Below are 21,305 nucleotides of genomic sequence, written 5' to 3'. Positions count from 1 at the left end.
AATTCGATTCTGAAGTCAAAAAAATAAAATTTTTCTTTATTTTTTTTTATTTAAAAAAAAACCATGAAAAAACCGTAAAAAATGAGGTTTTTAGAGCAAAACACCATAAAAAATCAGCTGGATTCTACTTTTTTATTGCAAATTCGGATTCAGCGTCGAAAAATACATAAGAATATATAGGTCTGGTCAATTGCACAGACACTTTTGTTTTTTTTGTGGGCCTGTGTTATTAATATACAAATTAAAAAGTGGAAAAAATTCCCCCAAAAAAACCTCGACACTATTATTTTTTAGATAGAATGTTATTAGGAATAATAAACTTATTGAAAATTGTACAAAAAGTAAATTTTTTACATAAAAAAGCGACCTTTTGAATTGAAATTTTAGAAGAGCCCTGAAGTCACAGACTTTATTCAGGCGCAAAAATCAGATATTCTATTTTGACTGTGACTTTCCCAAAAGGATTGCTTTTCGACAAAGTCATATATGCGTGGTATTAAAAGCTTGATTTTCAATGTTAAAGGCTTGAAGAACAAAAATCGGAGTTGGTATTTTTAAGGAGCCCATTAATTCAAAGACTCTATTGACACTGTTGAATTCTCAAAAAGATTTTGTTTTCACAAAGTCGTGCTGACAATGTACAGAGGGATAGGTTTTGAGCGTTACGGCCTAGAGCCCAGAATGAAAGTTGGGATTTTTAAAAAACTTAAAATAGGAGACTCTATTTACTCTATAAAACTACGAAGAAGATAATTTTTCGACAAGAACATACTGACGGTATACAGAGGAATTGATTTTTCTGCGCTAAGGGTGGGACCGCAAAAATCGAAGTTCGCTCCTTTCAGGAGTCCAAAAATCATGGACTCTATTAACAGTTAAAAATTCTCAAAAACATTTTTTTATCACGTCACATTTGCGTGGTATAAAGAGGTTGGTTTTTGAAGTTAGGAATTGGAGGAGAAAAATTAAAGATGGTATTTTTTAACATCCCTAAAACCACTGATACTATTCATGCTATCAAATTTGAAGAAACATCATTTTCCGGCTAAGTCGTACTGAGAGTTTACGGAGGGGATGATGCTTTGCGCCTGAACTTGGAGCCTAAGAATTGGAATAAGTATTTTTAAAGAACCAAAGATTTAAAAATTATATCGACACTAAACAATTCTGAAAAAGATTACACAGGCCGACAAATTTTCAAGCCAGAGACCAGACCTAACATTTCCGAAGGATTTTGATGCGCTGAATACGAATCCGAGCTAAAAATTGCTCCTGTCCGTCAGGTTTTCAAGATGTTTCTTTCTATTGCCGATGTCAGTTTTTTGTTATAACCCCTGGAAGATCCAATATGGCGGTCACAATTTAGGACTTTCAAAAAAAAACAAAGGATCCCGCACAAAATACCAACAAAAAAGCATGCAGTCATTTGGAACCAAACTTTGCACATTGATAAAAAAAATAAGCCTTCTTGCCATGACTGGCTGGGCGATACAAAGTCTTGCCTTTATTAACTGGATAATTCAAAGTCTTTCCTTGATCCGCTGGGCAGTCTGAAGTCTTTCCTTAATTGGTTGGAAAATATTAAGTACTTCCTTGCGAAGCTGGACAATCCCAAGTCTTACCTCATCTGGCTTGGCAAAAGTCCAGCCTTAATTGGCTGGAAAATATTGAGTCTTGCCTTAGTAAGCTGGAAAATCGTAAGTAAATTTACAATATAAAATGAATCATAATAGTATTTTTTTTTAAGCCCTAACTGTTTTCTATATTCGCTTATCTAGCAGTTATAACCAAAAACTGAGCCAATCGAAAAGGAACCACCAAAAACCCCTCAGATAACATTTTCAAGGGACAAAGGCATACCATCTCGGCGTTAATGGGTTAATATGGTAAATTGAAAAATTTCATTTCAAGGTTAGCCCACTTGTAGTGTGGAATTCAATTATTTTACGAAATGTAAACGACTCAATTGCCTGCTTCCAGGGTTAGGTGGGTTAGCCTGCTTATGATTTGGTAGGGGTGATTTCTGAGTTTAGGTGGATTAGCAGGTGGTGGGTTCACCCACTTGTGGCATAGAACTTCATTATTCAAAGAAAAATATGCGACTAAACTTATTGTTCCCAGAGTCAGGTGCTTTAGCATGCTTGTGGCTTGTTAGGGGTGGTTTCTACCCCTAGGAAACGGTTTCCGTAGAAATGAAAAGACACGGGTTCTATATTTTTTATTGTTTTATCAATATGCAAAGTTTGGTTCCAAACGACTGTACGCTTTTTTTGGTATTTTGTGTGGGATCCTTTATTTTCTTTAAAGCCCTAAATTGTGGACGCCATATTGGATCTTCTAGGGGTTATAACAAAAAACTGACACCGGCAATAAAAAGGGCACCCTCGAAAATCCCTGAGATGATATTTTAAAGAAAAAATATTGTACCGTCAGCAATGTAGAATGCGTTGTATAAATCTAAACACCTCAGCGTTAATGGGTTAAAACGCTAAAATAAAAAATTTCAAATTACAATGTTTTGGTGAATAATGAAGATATCCTAATAAATTTAAGTAGGTTTGTAAGGGGAAGGTTAGTAGATTCAAATTCCTTATTAGCTTGGTGGGAGACATTTTTCTTGTACAGTTACATAACCTCAAAAATAGCTTAAAAAACGCGTTTTTTGCACTTTTAGGTTAGGATATCTGTGAAACCTGACGTACAGGATTAATCTTGAGTTCGGATTCGGATTCAGCGCATCAAAATCCTTCGGAAATGTTTGGTCTGCTCTCTGGCTTTTGACTTTTGTCAAATTTTGTCGGCGTGTGTTATTCTTTGGCAAAGTCATATTTGCGTTTTATGAAGGGGTTCTTTTTCTACGTTATGGGTTTGATGCCCAATATTCTCATATGTTTTTTTAAGGAGATTAGGAGTCAGAGACTCGATTTCCACTTTAACATTTTGAAAAGGATAATTATTCGGCAAAGTCGTACTGACGCACAGTTGGGAAAAAGTACATTTTTTGGTTCAAAATACAATTCACGATACAATAAAAAATGCACTAAACAGATTATTTGTTGAAAATGTGTGTTCTGTAATTTTCAATAATTTAACATTTTTTAAAGTCATATTAAAATAAATTTAAAAAATATATATATATTTTAATGAGAAAAAAAAATTCATCTGAAGACTATTTTTGTTAATATTATAAAAATTTTTAAAAACAAATGCATTATGCAGGCATTTCGCCAGAAAAAATTGTTTTTTGCGACGTCAATTTTTTAAAATTAGGAACCTTATGATAATTTTTAAAAAGTCATAATTTTTTGATGAATTTTGTGATTTTATCAAACAATTTCAATAAACAAGTGGATTATTCGAGCATTTATCGATGGAATAATTCGTTTTTTTCAATTGTAGTCTTTTTAATAAAAAAATTTATAATAATTTTAGCAGCATCCATCACTATTTAGTAAATATTATTTCTTTAATTCAATTTGATAAACAAATGCATTATTCCGGCATCTGTTGAAGAAAATCTGTTTTTTTCGATGTCAGTCCTTTTAATTGAGAACCTTATGATAATTTTAGCAAAATTTTATAACTAGTTCATAATTTTATGATTTTTTAAACAATTTAATAAACAAATGCATTATTTGGGAATTTTTCTTCGAAATAACTAGCTTTTTTAAATGCCAGTCGTTTGAATTGGGAACTTGATGTTTATTTCTATAATATATGAAAAATCGGGACACTCACGAGCCTGAACAAAGTTCTTTTTTCACTACCAACATATGAGTTCAGGCTTCCATTTAATGTCTTGAGCAAGTCTTGAGCTTCAGGATCTAGCAGAATTACTTTCTTCTTCCACTTTTGCCCCTGAGTTACAATTTTTAGGTCGGTTGAAATCAGAACTTTCCGTCCAAGATCTCTATTAATAGCCTCTCTGCTACATTTTCGTTAGCCTCTTGAGCTTCTTTCGTCAATTGACCAATGGGGAGGAAGCAGATTCAATGATTTTGTCTCCATGTATAAGAATTTGGTGAGCTGTCACTCGAATGTAGTACCAATTATAAAGATTGACGTACATTTGCGCTGTTTTTGGGCAATATTTTCTGAACTTGAAAGTGTCACATGTTTCGCTTGGGTTGTGCTTAGTCGTCCTGTAGATCATCAAGAAGATGATACTTTTGCGTCTACCAGTATCTCCAAATAACTTAGGTGAGTCTCGCCGTACAGCAGTTTCGGTCTTTCTACGGAACGAGAAACGATTCTCAAAAGATCCTCAGGCCAAAGAAGCCTGCAACAAATTTATGATAGATTACCTTACTCTAAATCACATGAGGCCACCAAGCAACCGAGTTCTTCAGGTTGAGAACTATTACTATCTCCCTCATCATGTAATTTTTAAATAACGATCCGTCTGCAAAGATAAGAGTTGTATTCAATGGATCTTCACGCTCCGAATCAGGTACCTCGTTGAATTATTTGATGCATTCAGGACAGAAGCTTCAAAAGAATGTCTGGTTAATTGTGTCACGTTGGAGACTCTTCAAGTACGTGTACACTGCCCACATCGTGAAAATGTTTCATCAAATAAATGTAGACGACATTGACTGTAACTTGTAGAGTATATTTTGGAGACTAGAACGAAACCAAATCCTACAAGACTACTGTCTCACTACTGTCACATACGGTAATAGAGCAGCACCGTTCTTGGCTATCCGAACCTTGAATCAACTGGCTCTCGATGAGCAACAACGATTTTCATTGGGTTCAGAAATATTAGAGAAGAAAACATTAGTCGAAGACATCTTTGTTGATGGCGACTCAACGCAATCCGCTGAGATCAAAAGATAGGAACTAATTTGCATTCTCAGCTTAACTAGAATCACCTTAAGAAAATGGGCAAAAAACTCACCTGAGTTGCTTCCAGAGTCTTATGGATCTCACTTGCGCCCAGTTAACCTTCACAGTTATCCCCTCTCTATGATAACCTAAAGTATGAGGGGGGTCGCTGAAGACCCCAGCAGAAATTTCTTATTGCAATAAGGATTTTTGAAACTTTTGGGCGAAAATTTTGTTAGGTCTACTTTTTTATATCCTTTATAAGATACAACTAGATAATATATATATATATATATATATTTTAATTTTATTACATTTAAAAAATTTTATTTTGAAAAATCAAAACAGACATTCTAGGAAAGAATGTTTTTTTGAAAATTTATAATTATTTAGTGAAAAATAGAAGCAAATATGGTTAAAAATATGGCTTGAATGTTCAGAAAACTTATGTTTTATAATAAAACATACAGAACAACATTTATTTATTTATTACAACAGTCGCTGCAGAATAATATTTTGTGTTCATCTCAAATAGGTCGCATACACCACGCACAGCCCTTAGTAGACTTTCGATCCCTTTTTCTTGAACAGACAGAACATTTCTGTCTATTCTTAAATGGAACCCTTTCTTATTCTCTTGCAGTTGGTAAATTTCATTGCAAAATGCACTCAGTACCAACTTTGATGTTTCTCGGTAGCCGAGAATAGGTAAATTGTTCTTCTAAGTGTGGTACCATCAAATACATACTACTACTACTTTCAAGAACTGTAATTGTTGATATTTTTTGGTTCTGGTTGGAATTCTGAAGTTCCAATGATTTCAGAATGCGATGATTTTAGAATAGGATGTCTTGCTCGAGTAGATGCTGCCATATACTTGATCGTAGATTATAATAAATCCTAATAATTAAAAAATTAGGTTAAAAACTATAAACAATAAATTTAAATACTTCAAAACACTATGTACTTACTATACATAAGAATAAATGAGTACAAATGATCAAATAATGTTTGAAGTCAGTAACACTTTTAGAACACAAAGGTATTCGTCGGGTCTCTGGTGGCACATGTCCACTTCGCAGCACCACAGAAGCACGCCTGACGCAGTAGACTTGACGTAAATGTACCTCAAGGGAATTGGTACTCATGCTTTGTGGACAAATGGCGCTATAAGTCTGATTTAAAAATTTTTAAGCTACGAAAATCATGATTTAGAAAAGGCTGGGTATAAAAGATTCCTGGGATACTTTAAGGGTTAAGACTTTTTAAATTAAAGATTCCATTTGTGATTCCGTTCGTGCTAGTGACTTACACAAAACGGATAGTGGCTTTCGAGGTGGCTTAACTTTTCGATCAACTTAGTTGCATGGCTCCATTTCTCATCAGAGCCAACGTATTTTTACAGAATGTAGATTTGTGGACTGAATTGGGACTCAGAGCTGACAGAAGAACTTTTGTCTGAATGAAATCCCTTTCAACAATAGCTCGGCCCTAACGAAGAAATCAGAATACCGCGTTGGCTTGGAACCTCTAACTGTGCTGCTTCGTGGGAATTACATGGCTTCTCTGATGCTTCTCTGATGCAGTCTTCTTGTCGATAAAAGCAAAAATAGCACTCTTAAATCTTATCTGATCCTAGCCAAAACAAAAGTAGCCACAATTAAAACGATAACTATACCTACATTAGAGCTTTGCGGCGTCGAGATCCTAGCAAAACCTCTCGATGCTATCTCTTCAAACCTTAAATTCAGATATGTCATTAAATATTGCTGGTTTGACGCTCAGATCGTTATTAATTGACTTCAAAGGCACCCATCACGTTGGCAAACTTTTGTGGCAAACTGAGTGGGGGAAATACATTTCACTCTTAAGTATCAGGTTTGACGACATGTGCCTACAAAGTTCAAACTTGCTAAATGCGCAACTAGAGGTTTTTACTCGATGTGTGCCATGTAAGCGTTTTAGGGCGCGAACACCCACTTACTTTATGAGTCAGCTATCTACTGACCTAGTCTCTGAGTCAACGCCGCTCGCTTGTATCGCAGTAGAGTACTCTGGCCCTTACAACTTTCTGTCTTCACCAGGACGAGGAATTAAATCCTATAAATGATATATCTGTCTCTTCATCTGCCTCTCAACCAGAGCGATACATTTAGAGGCAGTATATGGCTACACCTCAAATGCTTTCCTACCGCCTTCAGACGCTTTATCTATCGACAAGGTGTTTGTTCAAGGCTATACAGTGCGAATGGGACCACATTCAAAGGAGCTGACCTGGAGCTGCGATCCCTTCTTCGAGGCGCTACAAGGATAATCACTCTACTGGCTGAAGACCTTGCTAACCAGGGGAAAACTTGGTCTTTTATTTTACCGAATGCATTTTACTTTGATGGAATTTGGGAAGCTGGTGTAAAATCGGTAAACACCATCTGAGACGATCGATACATGCAGATTGTTGTCTCTCCTTTAAGGAACTGAGCATCGTTGTGTGTTAAATCGAAGCTGGCCTAAACTCAAGACCGCTTTACCCAAATCCAAATAATTAACTTCATTTACTATCAAATCGTAAACGAGAGTAGAAATTATGTAAAATTTTCTCAGATTATTACAATTTCTTATATCCATCGTGTGATCCCCTGTAGGATGTTCAGCTTTCACATCAATTCACATCCTTTTCTTTCATCATTCAAGTTGCCTAAGCGACTTAATTCGACTACGATTTCACGATCCGTTTCTGATTCAGTGTCTCGCTATAGGCGAATGAGTGCGCGAGTGGTCTTTCTTGTAAACCACACTCAAAATCGAGATTAATCAAACCACTAATGTAAAAATATTATTTAAACCAAGTTCAATATAGTTATTAATATCTTAGTAAAGTGGTGTGTTCTAAATGTTCCTTTTTTTAAATTCCATAACTCTAACCTTCTTACGATGTTTTCTCGAGCACCAAAAAATACATCCTACTCATGTTTTATAATTTAATTGAACTTAAAATTATAGACAGGTATGTGATTTTAATTAATTTACTACCCCTTAAGGCAATAACTGAGGAATTTTTCAATAAGGGTAGAAGCCTTTTGACTATGCAAGATTTCGTGTTTATTCTCTTTAATGTTTGTTGGAGTACAACCCCCCCCCCCTTAACTCGGGCCCACACGTTTATACTAAAAAAAAAGAAAGAAAGCCCAAAGAAAAGAATATTACTTCGACAGCTTCAACCTGGGGCAGTCCAGGTACTTGAGGCCTTTACCACGTCACTTACCACAAAACGTTCTCTGGTGTGTTGAGCCTGTCGAGCCAGCTCGTCAAGGTCATCTTGATCTTCACTCTACTCGTCTACATCTCTATATCGCTAAAGATGTGATGCGTGACAACGGTCTGCCGCCACATTACCTCGTGTACTTGACAGTTGATATGTCGGATTTTTCACTGGGTCCCATTTTCTGAATTTTTTGTTTCGGCGATGGAGATTGAAGTATCTGGCCTGCTTCACTGAAGTTTGATCCTGGCATTGGGTTACCGGTTCCCTTATATATCATATTCTTGACATTTATATTTTCCAGACCAACTGGCATTTGACGTACAATACAACCTTCCCCTCCACTTGGACACAAAAGCTTTTTTGTGGATATATTTATTATGGCAACAAAAGCCCTACTATGAAGTAAGATGCTATAGGTGAACTTAAACTGATACAGGTGCACGACTCAATTCCTATGATCCTGCCTTATAAATAAACGAATGATGTTATTAGGACTCTATTGGTTCTCTCTACCGTATTTGATTGTGAGTAATAGATGAATGTAAGAGAACGATGAATTTCGAATGTTACTGCTAGTTTTTTTTACGTTTTTATTATTATATTTGTTCCGATATCTCTGTATCGAAACTGTGATTTTTTCCACCGCGTCACGAACACTTCCAGGAATAATTCCATTTTAATACATAAATTTCCTGAATTCATTTGTGCCAATTTAATCCATTTGATAAATAGACAGTCCATGTTTTCTAAACGCCTCTTTCAGTTTATATGCTCTCTCGGCCGAGCATCTGGAGCGTGATTCATTGCTTCTTTCGAGTGAGTAATTTTTGGTAATTTAGAGCCACCTTAGGCTACTGTGGTATTTACTAAAATTCATCCGCTAGCCCTCCAGGTGATATCGGGATTTTTAATCGCTCTTGCTGACACAAAGCATTTTTGTTCCTTTGGTGAGTAATTTTGCTCTGTGTCGGAGGTTACGCGACTAGCTTACGTGATTTTGCGTTACCAATAATACTGAACTTAAATAACGAATGGATCCAGTGTCAATCCACTTGCATCCGTTTGGACGTGAAATGGGACACTTAAGTCAGAATACGCCAGTACCGGTTTTTGCGCCTGCACTAGCTTCAAGGCTTGGAAGGCGCTCTCTTGCTCGTCACCCTAAGAGAAGTACATATTCTTCTCAGTAAGACGAAGGAGTGTCTCGCAGATCATTGCGTAATCCTTAATAAATTTTCGGTACCACGACGTAGCGCAGACCTAACGGCGCACCTGTTTCGGTACAAAAAGTCAGAAAACTCTCAGAGACAACGATTATGTAGTATAAAGTAGGGGGCTGAGTTTTAGGTTCAATTTTTTTGCTTTATATCCTTATTTTGATTAATGGATTTTCACAAATTCGCAGGCTGTGTTCTATCTGATAAAGATGCTTTTCCTTCATCTTGGGAACGTTTTCTATATCTTGAGCCATTTCCAGGCACTCCCTTATGTTTCTCTTCTGATTTATTCTTTTGAACAATCTTCTCCAGTGGATACACTAGCACCTGTGCCTAAGACTCGATTGTGGTATTCGAACCATGCGAATGGGTTTCTTATTTATTACTGGCCCAAACAGACATCTTGATAGTTCACAATACGCTAATTTTCGATACTTCCATTATTTCAGGCTGGGTGGAAAACGAATCTCTGATTTAGGACCGGATGTTCGTTCCACTTCCTTGGTTAAGCAAATCAAGCCATTGTAGTCATTGTATTTAAAGCTGCGGATATTCCTGCGAAATTTCGGCTTGATGTTTCTCTACGCCTATTATATTTGCTCTTTTATAGTGACAGGTCGTTGGAACTTCGCAAAGAGTCCCAGAAGGCAGAACAGGAAGTCGTTGCTTCTCTTATGCGGAGCTTGAAATCAAGAAAAGACTTGCTTTACAAATTGCTACCGATAGCTCGCATCACTATGCGTCGCGAAGCTTAAAAATGGCTCCATGTGGAGGTACCATTGTAATTTTTGTGAAACAAATGGAGAGATAACTTGTGAATAATTAACGAGAAAAACCGGAAACCCTTTGGCCCTCCTCTACACGACTCACAAACTTCTCAACACTTGTCTTATTGTCTACTGTGAAAACGATTTCCTATTTCTTGACTAATGAGACAAGAGTTTTGGGCCGAACTCGGTTAATACGCAGGGCTTACGTTATGTTAGCTCCCGGATATCACAAACCTCTACTTTCCGATGTTGTATCACAAGTGGACAAAACCGGAAACCCATTATTGTTAGCTAGTGAAGATAACGAATGGTTTACGATAGTAGGGGCGAACCAGGCCTAATTCCAAACCCTAAACAAACTGAACGTTTTTAAGCCACATAGACTCCACTCAGAACGTGCTCTTCTGCCAGAAGGTCTGAAGAGCACACGCGTAACACTCTATCGAATGCACACCCACCATTGGGCATTGACGTAGTTATTAAGGATACAGTGCCTGCTATAGCGCTAGACACTGCCACCTCAGCAATAAATAAAGGTTGTGAACCCATCGGTTAAATTCACCCGGACTCTGCGCGGAGTAGCGCCTGATGTGCTGCTGTGCCAGTGGATTCCTCCTGGAACATTCGACGGGTCGCCGACAATACATCGCGGTTCAATGGCCCAACCTCCCCATATCTGAAGGTAGCGGTCACCGCACATGTCACCCAGGTAAGATCCCAACAATTTTGGTTTTATTAATTCTCACCTTAGATTGGTCCCCCGCCGCTTCTACGTTATCCAGCACCATAGAGGCCACCTGAAAGCCGCCCACAGACCTACGGTATAATTTTCAGGCTCGATCACGAATGACCATTAATGGCCCTTGTGGGTGAGGACGAAGTTCCGTTAAGAAGGTTTGCAGTTGATGCTTTGAATATTTAATTGTCCCGGGCGTAGGGTCAGTAGACTTACTAACAGGAAATCTGACATTATTTTATTGTCAATAAACAGTAACTTTAAAAAAAAATTCAACAGTACTATTAAATACACAAAATCCATTGCTTGAACTGATAGTATATGTTCACGTAAAAGCGGACACGACCTGTTGAAATTAAAGGTGATAGTAGTCAGTGCAATACTCTGAAGTCGCAAAGGGGATCCTATTGAAGGAAACGCGGTTAAAATAATGAAATTCGCACTTGCACCTGACTTTACAGTGGCCTCTAATGGCCGACCGAATTAGTAAAATCATTTTCAAACTGCCTGAATAACTCGCAAAAGCTGGGATTACATTCCGAATTCAAATTATCATGTTAAACGGAAATCATGAAATCTGATGGTCAATTGTTCATTTATTTGTTTTTCTTCTTATTATTCAACCGAAATTCGGACTATCTACTTCTGAATCCTTGCGAATGCTTAAGTTTATCTAGCAGGTGGCCATACTCTAAGAATTTAGTGACTTTAGACATTAGCGGTTTCATACATATGAAAAAAAAAGCAGAAACAAATGTGATCAGTGTTTCTGAGTTTTTAAATAAAGAACTCCGCCGATTCTGAAGATTTGTCTTGATTATGGTGACTTGACAATTTAGGATTTTAAAATCAGGTGACGGTTCATTTTTAAATTTTAGACATTACATGGATTGTGCCGCTACACGAGCATAATCCGCTCCCGCCAAACCATCTTTTATGGTCGCAGACAGCTTCTTAGAAGGCGATTCTGTGTTTTGCCATTATTAATTTATTGATCGTCTTAGAAAATTTTCATTATTTTGTGCTTGAGCTAGATACCGCGTCACAAAGTTTGTACAATATACTGCTAGACTACTCGACTTCACTGCGTATGGGCCTGTGAAAATTTCCATCTACTAATGATGCAACTGCATCCAAATTCACCTGAAGTACTCGCGCTTGCTTATAAATTTAGCTAGTGGAGAGTAAAATTTCAGAAAGCAATTTCCCTAGTTCAGCTGCTTTTTCGACATTTGAGTATGATCGCAGATATTCGACCCTAAGAATCGAGTGTATACAATAATTCTCGACTGGACTACTCCCGAATAGAGATTCATCTTGCAGCTAATGCCGTCGGTACGTTTTAAATGATACAATAAAATATTGCAATTTGAAGTCCACGTACACAGATGGTACCCTCTCGAATATTCACGACTCAAATAATTAGATCAGATATTTCACGTAGAAGGCAGCCTGTCAACTGTATACAACTTGTGAGTAGAAAATTTGATCGTATTGAATAAGAAGTTTGCAGTTTGAAGGAAAACATCGGAGCGAGGTAACTGTTAGTATAAAACTATCTGTGCACGGTTTAATTGCGACGTGCACAGTTGGGAGCATTCCATCTGTGCACGTCCAATGACAAGACACTCTTGACGTGCACAGCTGGACTCGTGCATAGTTATTGCTTGCGCAGGTTTTCGCCACTCTCCAAAAAACAATCTCTCTGTACACTGTCAAAACCAATTTGCAAAAATTTTTTTTTTTAAGTTTACTGTCTACAACTCATGGTTACCGCGTAGATAAAACTTTTTGATAAAAAAAGGTTTTAAGAATTTTAGAGCGTGAATACAGTCTCTGATTTTTGAGCTTCAACCCTCGAAAGTGATCCAAACCTTAACGTTAAAAACGAAACCCTCGGTACCAAGCACGTATGATTTTTGGGAACAAACGTTGTGCTTTCGAGAGCGGACACAAATCCCTTTACTACAGTTTACTTTATCTTTTCCAGATTTCAGTAATTACCAGGGGGTTGATTCTTTGTACCTAATAGTGATTTTTAAAATATTTTGGTTTTTTATCCGAGACCCAACAAACATCCCAAAATTCTATTTGTGTTTTTTCTCTATTTTGTAATGTGGAGGTGCTGGTTTTATTTAATTCAGCATCTTCATCTGAATTTTTAATATTGAAAAGAAGAATTAAAGAAAGAAAATACGAAATACAGCCAAAAAATTGCTGAAAAAAGTCCAAAACGTAGATTCAGAAAAATCCGAAAATTTTGATCAAAAGGTGATTGCTTAATGGACCAGTTGGTCTCCCCGGCAGCTTTTTCTGTACTTTAATTTTGTGGACAGTATCATTTATTTGCTTTCTTTAGTTTGTTTTTCTTTAATTAAGTAAATCGTAGATATAAATACTTTCGTTACAAATTATTTTTCTTGATAGGACACAAATGTCCAAAGTTAATTTTTAATTTTACTGGTGCACTTACACTTCAAAGATTCGGGAAGTTCAGGAATCGGGAATTCCAAAGATACAACCGTTAATGGCGCTCGAACTGGTGCGACGCACAGTGCGGCGAATAAGAAAATTGGTGTTCAAAATGAGCCAGAGCCTACAATTTAATCCGATTCTACCTCTTTTTAAAATTAGAGCTAATTAAATTCTGAAGAGGTTTGTCGAGAGTTATTTTGCTAAAAAGGCTCTATTTGGTTGTTATTTAAGTTGCAAAATGCCAAAAAAAAACCATAATTTTTTACATTTGAGCTGCCTATTCAATAGCATTGATTGATTTTACCTCAAAACGGTACCGATTAACCGATTAACAAATCCTAATAACTTAGATGAAGTTCGTGCATTCTGTTCAATTGTTATAAACAACTTTACAAACAAAACCGATTATTGCTGTACATTGAAGCTATCATGTTCTTTTCATCACGTTTTTCCCCGCGAAATTAAGTGAAATTGATATTTAGTTGTAATCAAACACTAAAGTATAATTTGTTTGATCGTTTATAAACCAATTTCATAAACAAATTTAAGGAATAAGCGCCTCTGTGCATATAAAATGCATTTTTTCTGTGCAATCATTAGGTTTTCCCGCAAAAATGAAAGTTTTATTACAGAAACGGGCAATAAAAATATTGACCATTTTTATAAACAATACTGATTAACAAATGCATTACACGCTCACTCTTTGTTGGAAAAAATCCATGTTTTTGCATAATTGTTTATTTTACCCCTGAGCTAGTATTTTGAGGGAGGAAACTGACGTTTGGCAATATTTTTTATTTTTATTAACAATTCTGTTCAACAAATGCATTTAATAGACGCTTTCAAATAGGAAAAATCTCTTTTTTGATGAAATGTTGATTATATCATAAAAAATGAAACTCCTACGACTCAAGATTCGTTAATAATGAAAGTTGGGAAAACAAAAAAAATCCAATGGATACGTGTGTGAGCTTTTCAATGTCCTTCCATAAAACAGCGTAGCACTTACACGTTGAGTGACGAGAAAAATGTGGTATCCGAAACAAGTGAAAAACGAAACAACTGAATATCAAGACTGAAGTTTTATCACTTGTATGTTTTAAATCATTTCTTTATAAGTTTTAATAGAAAACTTTATTTTCTATTAAACTTATTGTTATGACAGTGAATGAATTTAAAGTTCCGAAATAAGTTCTTTGTGATTTTCTGATCACAAGTGGCCACAAAGATAGAGGAGAACTTTCGAGCTATATCAAAGCCAATTACGATATCAAAGACGAATGTTTGAAAGCAATCGAAGATAGATTATCTTATTTAATGTCCACATTTGAACAAAAGTGAAAAAAATCTTTCAACAACGTAACAATAGTGTGTCCAAATGATGATGATGAACAAGATAAATTGCCTGACGAACTAGCATATTCAGAAGCAGGAGGAATTACACGCTACACTGATGATCAGGTATTAGCACTGATTGAAGACGCAAGAACCAGTATGAAGTTATTCGTATGCAAGCAAAAGCTGAAAATTCTGATATCTACTCACCTTACAGGAGCCTAGAAAATGCCAAAAAAGGTGCTATCCCCCAGAATCTTATATTATCATAACGGAAGTGGTTGTGAGTATTTACACGCCAACCTTCCTGGATCTCACGGTATCTCTCTTGCTAGAAAAACCTGGAATCATGCAAATTGAGTTGACAGACCTAATCTTTCAATGACTTTAACTCCAAAGTATGGATGTTATAAGACATCTGTACATAATCCATGCAACCACATCCTGGGTCATCAACACTTGGTAGAATTAGGCAATTCCGCTAAATAAAGGAAACGAAGAAGACTAATATCTCTGAGGTAAAGCAGATTCAAGGAGAAATCGATAAACTCAAACTAGAAATAATTAATTCCGGTCGAACTCGGAATCGTTGCAAAGTCATGCATAAAATGATAATGTACATGGTTGACGGAAAGGTATTACCGGGGGAGTATTATCGGGGTTGACAAAGTATTAATCGACAAATTCAGCGTTATTTTGAAAGGTATGACATAAGGAAAGAGAATATACAGTATCAAATTTGGAGAATATTAACAACAAACTGTAAAACCTTACGGCAGCTTATATAGTTTGTTTTATATCCCTGTGACAATCCACAAGATCCAATGAAGATTTATGTCACAAGTTGTTGATCATGACTGTTCCGTCCATAAAAAATTTCAGAACCCTTAAGGAGGGGCTCCTTCTTCCCATGGATGAATAAGTTCAGGATCTGCTGATTGCAGATGATTGGGACAAGAATGGGCGACGCTGCTGAATACCAGAATTTTTCGTCTAATAATGGTTAAGCTTCATGATTTTTCTCATTGCTTATAATATTTGAAAAAGATGTTGAGTCTAGACGTTTTATGGTTAAGTACCTTATTTCAAGCTAACATTAACTATTAAACCCAAAAAACAGATTTCTTCTATACGAAAGAATTATTTTAGGAATTGATTGATTATGATTGTTTATGACAATCGGAAATGTTGTTGGATGTCAGTATATTTCGTAGGAGTTTGGTTTTTTATGATATAAACAACATTTCCACAAGAAAGAGTTTTTCCTATTTGAAAGCGTCTATTAAATGCATTCGTTGACCAGAATTGATAATAAAAATAAAAAATATTGTCAAACGTCAGTTCCCTCCGTCAGAATATTAATTTTAGAATAAAATTAACAATTATGCAAAATAAAAAACTAAGTTTTTTCTATGAAAGAGGGACCGTTTAATGCATTTGTTAATCAGTATTGTTTATTTAAATGGTAAATATTTTGATAGTCCATTTCTGTTACGGAATTTTCATTTTTGAAGGCAAACCTAATGATTGCGCAGAAAAATGCATTTTATATATACTATAAGAAATGCTACAGAAGAGGCAGCTCAAATATGAAAAATTATGCTTTTTGGCATTTTTAAACTTGAATGACAAACAGAGCCTTTTTAACAAAATCGGGCTCAACAGATCTCTTCAGAATTTAATTAGCTTTAATTTAAGAAAAAGATGGAGTCGGATAAAAATTGTAAGCTCAGAATCATTTTGAACCCCAATTTTCTGATTCACCGCACTGTACGACGTTTAGATTTCGCGAGTAATGCGTCAGAATACACACAGGCCTACTATGTGCACGCGCAGGCCGAATTAAAGGCAAAATTCACTCGGAATAAATAGCTAACGCACCACTTTCGCTTTTTCATTCTACAAAAAAACAATGAGTTTATAATATTGTTAAAATAATAAATATTGATAAATTTATGTATACAAGTTTTGGAATTATTAGGTCCTAATTTTTTATATTTAATCAAATCTGAAAAATGTTGCAGGTAATTGTACGGTGTTAATTTTAAAAAGAATCTTTGTTTACAGAATCCAGTCCACGACCGGCGAATCAAAATGAGGAAAAAGATCTCAACGGTACGAATTTTTATTTTAATTGACAGCTTTTAAAGTGGAGGGTTAATAAAACCTTTAGATACCCTTCCTCAAATATCTTCTAGACCCGCCCCTGGGGTTATTTATAAGGCAGTGTAAAGATTACCTGTAACAGTAAAAAAGTAGCGGTACCGATAAAAAAGTTTCCAGTACCGACAATCAATTTTACAGATTTTCATAAAGTTTATATTTCCAGCAGAGTAAGTAGCTGTCAGACATTTCAGGGTGAAGACAAATGATATGAGAGTTATTTGGTCATTTTTAGCGTTTAAAGCTTCAGGCGCACCATTTTATGGATAGTGATCCATGTAATCAAAGAGTTATTTTGACTAGCACCAGAAATAATCTTGTACGAACATGGGCAAGAACCCTCGTGACTGGTCACAGAAATAATTTTAATTGGCAGCTACCTCTTTTAAACATGTTGTGGTAGCAGAAAGACACTCTTATGGCTGGCAATTAAGAACATTTCAGTCAAACTTCTGCACCTTTCCAACATCTTATGAGAGCAGTAAGGTACTTATGTGACAAAAAGAATTCTTCTAGACTTGATGTAAGAATCGCGATAATAAATTTCGAATTTGCAAGTAGAATTTAAGAACTCTACTTCAGATAACAGTTGCAAATAGTAAACTCCAGAACTCAAATATTTGAGTGAATGAATTGTATCGAAACTAGGGCTTAGTTGATGAGAATTGCAATAACTGCGCCAACAGCGTGACCGCCGGATCTAAAAATGGTACCGAAGACATGTACTAGGCATAGCAGTTTTATGGAAGAAGGACAAGCTTAGATCACTTGATATCGGGGCACGAAATATTTTGCATATAAACAAAAGCATGGACGAATAATCGAAATTGGAAGAGACCCTCTTCTAAAAACATCAGTAAGCACCAAGAAGTAGGCAAGCTGCATTTTATATACAAATCAGCAGAGGTGGCTGCTGAAACACTTAGCCTTGACTTTAATATCAGGAGTGAGCGAAGGGCATAATTTTATCGATCTAGAGTACTCACTCCTAAAAAACCCGATTAAGAAAACACAGAAAAAAAAACATCCGTGAACATCTTCTCGCCATCAGAAGGCACGGTGTCTACCACAAAAATTTGAAGCATCAGTCCATAGTGGTAAACGTTAGTTTTTCTTAAATCATTCGGCTTGAAGTCGGGCATCGAGAATGGAGGATGCTCAAGGGTTTCCCAATGCATATCCTCCAGTTTTTGTTTCGTTTAACCCGCCGTATGTGGCCTGGCATTGTCATGAAGAAGGATGACGTTTCTGATGGGGTTACCGCGTCTTTTGCTTCTGTAAGCGGCTTTTGCTGCCTCCAACAGCTGGTAGTAGTAGGCAGCGTTAACCACACGTCGATCATGTAGGAAATCAATGAGCAACACTCCTCTGTAGTCGAAAAAGACGGTCGCGAGGACCTTACCGGCTGAGAGACGGGTTTTGGCTTTCACAGGACCGGCTTCGTCTTTCCTTCGCCATTCTTTACTCGCCATCTTGGACTCGGGAGTGTAATGATGCACCCATGTTTCATCACATGTCACGATATGCTTCAAAAAAGTCTCTCCCTCCCATTGAAATCGATTTAGATGCCTCTTACTGATTCGCAGTCGGATGTTTTTTTGATCTTCGTTCAATAACTTCGGGACCCATCGGGCACAGATTTTTTTGAAACCAAGATGATTTTTAATGACTGTTTGAGCGCTTCCATAGACCGAGTATCATCCCCATACTGATCCGTCAATCGAGTTAAAATTTCGCACGGTTTAACGCCTTCTTTAGTTAAAAACTTTATGACAACCCGTTGTGCAACGGACGCTGGAACCTGTTGCTCACTCATAGCTGTACTGACGAATTGACTGAGTCAAACAGCTCACCAAGCGTTTTACATACTTCTAACACACTACATTACAAGAACCTACACTGTGAGAGTGCTTGCGATTGGCTAAGAAAAGTATTTGTAAAATTCCGGTTTATATTTGATCCACCCTCGTATACTGACTGTAAACATGCCATTTTATTCTTTGTTGAACGATCGAAATTTAAAAGTTTAATTCGCATTTTCTTTAGCCATTTAAACCTAAGCTTTTTCTCGCTCCAATTCAAGAAAGTTTGCCAAATTGCTTAGTATCCAAAACTCTTCGTGAGAAACTGTTCAATGTGGATTTAAAGGTTGCTTATTTTTTCACAGCACTGGCGGCTAGGCTACAAGAAAACCTTTATAACAACGACTACGGTGGTCGTCACCCAGCTTATAGCATGGTAGCTGGACAACAGCGTAACACAGGTTTGGATCATAATTTTCTTTCAAGTTTCTTAAATATATGGGGAATGTGATATTTTGATCCACTTCCTTAAACATCCTCTTAATCTGCCGCTGGATTATTCCATAAAGTATTCACTCGATGTAAGGTGCAGAAGGACAAATCTATACACTAACCCACCTCATTTAAATTCTTAGTAAAAAATAATTGTTTATGTGATAAAAATGATTGGGATTTAAAAGAGGAACTAAAAATTAAATTTGTGACTATCTAGAAATGCGTCTTCGTTATATATTATTTCATGCGATTTTTCAACAAAAAATTACAATTAATGTTAGCGTGCCCATACGTTTGCCAGCTTAGATACAAAAGAACATTTATGAGCCTAAATTCCATTTTTTAAACTCCATATCATAAGCTTTTTGTCGCTTCAAATAAAAAATGTTGCTAAAATACCTCGCATCCACTATTCTTAGTAGAAAATTTACCCTCCGGATTCTATAACCTTCCATAAAATTTGCTTGGCCGCTTCAAGCCACTCAAGTTTTGAAAAACTCTACTCTTTAAAATATCACTTTATAGGAAATTTCATGACACATCTTTTTTCTCTCGGCAACAAAGTAGTATCTTTTACCGTATCTATAAAAAACCAAAGAAACTTAATTTTCAGACAAGCAAATTTACTAATTCTTTTTACTTCAACTCGATCCAAAAGAAAAATTTTTCAATATTACAAGATAAAAATTTAAAAACTTGTGCTTCAAACTCTTCTCAAGACAATTTGCAATTAAAAGTTTATTGGTTTTGTTAAATTAAGCAGGCCAAAATTTTTTGGACAAAAAGTATCAATATAATGTTTTACAATTTTTGAATGCTTTGTTCATCCGGGAAATTGTAAGCAAGCTCAAAGATCCAGTGAAAGAAATGTTTATTAAGATAGAATAAAGTTTTCTGAAAAGTGTTACCGTAATTCAGTTTTTCGTTAACAAAATAGCATCATTTGAATAGCATTGATCGAGCGCACGCATCGAATTCGAAAACTGATATTTAAGCCATCAGAGGCCACCTCGAACGGCCTGAATTGATCCGAAAAATTTTATGCGGGGTTATAGAATCCGGAGACTCAATTTTACACTGTTAAAAATGATTGAAATTCTATAACACTTCTACAAGACTTCTACAATACTAGCGTGAGTTAAAATTGCAAACATGTTATTAAATGGACGAAATTGCAATACATGTATTTCGAGTGTTGTAAATCGTAAAACCACCGTCCAGAATTCCGATACGTGCATTGGAGCGTTTATGAACAATTAATTTTGCACAAAAAAATCAAGCAATTATTGGAATTCAAGAAATCCACGGCATTCACTGAATTCCAGGAATTCACCAAATTCGTCAGATTGTCGGACTTTATTTAATTCACGGCATTCATGAAATTCTCGAAATCTGTGGATTTCGCGGAATTCATGAAATTCGCAGAAGCCATGAAATTCGCATACATCACGGAATGCGAGGATTTCATGGAATTCCCTGAATTCACAAAATTAAAGCAAATAAAATCGAACAGCAAATAAAAGAGGAAAAAATATCAAATAACAGTTGCTTCTAAGTTTGATTATTTTTAATGCTTTATTCATACATATAAATGTTCTGCTGCATACGTTCACGTTGAAGGGTAGTTTTGAGGAAATTATAAAGAGGACGAAATTTGCAAGTGTCATGTAATTAATTTGAAGCCCTAAATCATGTTTACATTGTTGAAGGGTTTTTCCTATTTTAAAAACGTTTTTGATCAGGGGGGAAGTTGTGTAAGACTTAGGAGTAGTTTTGTGGAAAACGTAATATGTCATCATAGAGGAAACGAAAATTCAAAAAAATCTCTACTTATCGATTATCGCATTATAATCATTTTTAATGAGTTTTCGTAGGTCGCGACGCTGAGTGGACGGACCTCAAAATTTAGAGAATATGCCTAATTTATGGAATTCATGGAATTCACGGATTTTGTGTAACGCTCGAAATGCATAGAATTCATGCAATTTGTAGAAGCCACGGAATTAAAGGAATTCGCATAATTCATGGAAATGAAGCAATTTAAGAAATTCATAGAATTCATGGAATTTAAACAATTCAAGGAATTAATTGAATTTACCGAATTCAAGGAATTTACGGATTAACAAAATATTTGAATTTCCAATCAAACAGATTAATTTTTCGCCAAGAAGATTAGTTTCATACCAAAAAAGACAAATTTTTAACTAAAATCAGTTTTCAACT

The 21,305-nt window shown here is 36.0% G+C and overlaps 1 protein-coding gene across 1 annotated transcript in view; it reads left to right on the top strand.

The window, feature by feature from the left end:
* Positions 1-10,664: 10,664 nt before the first annotated feature.
* The window catches only part of LOC117170005, a 48,744-nt gene continuing 38,103 nt past the window's right edge, over positions 10,665-21,305 (top strand). Inside the window, exons 1-4 of the mRNA XM_033356520.1 lie at positions 10,665-10,785; positions 14,657-14,779; positions 16,690-16,737; positions 18,953-19,048. Coding sequence (XP_033212411.1) covers positions 10,665-10,785; positions 14,657-14,779; positions 16,690-16,737; positions 18,953-19,048 — 388 coding nt within the window. The remainder of the gene's footprint in view (positions 10,786-14,656; positions 14,780-16,689; positions 16,738-18,952; positions 19,049-21,305) is intronic.

This window comes from Belonocnema kinseyi, chromosome 3 (genome assembly GCF_010883055.1).
Source record: "Belonocnema kinseyi isolate 2016_QV_RU_SX_M_011 chromosome 3, B_treatae_v1, whole genome shotgun sequence".
Lineage (NCBI taxonomy): Eukaryota > Metazoa > Arthropoda > Insecta > Hymenoptera > Cynipidae > Belonocnema > Belonocnema kinseyi.
Note: the sequence above shows the minus strand (reverse complement) of the source record. Positions and strands in the feature narration are given on the sequence as shown.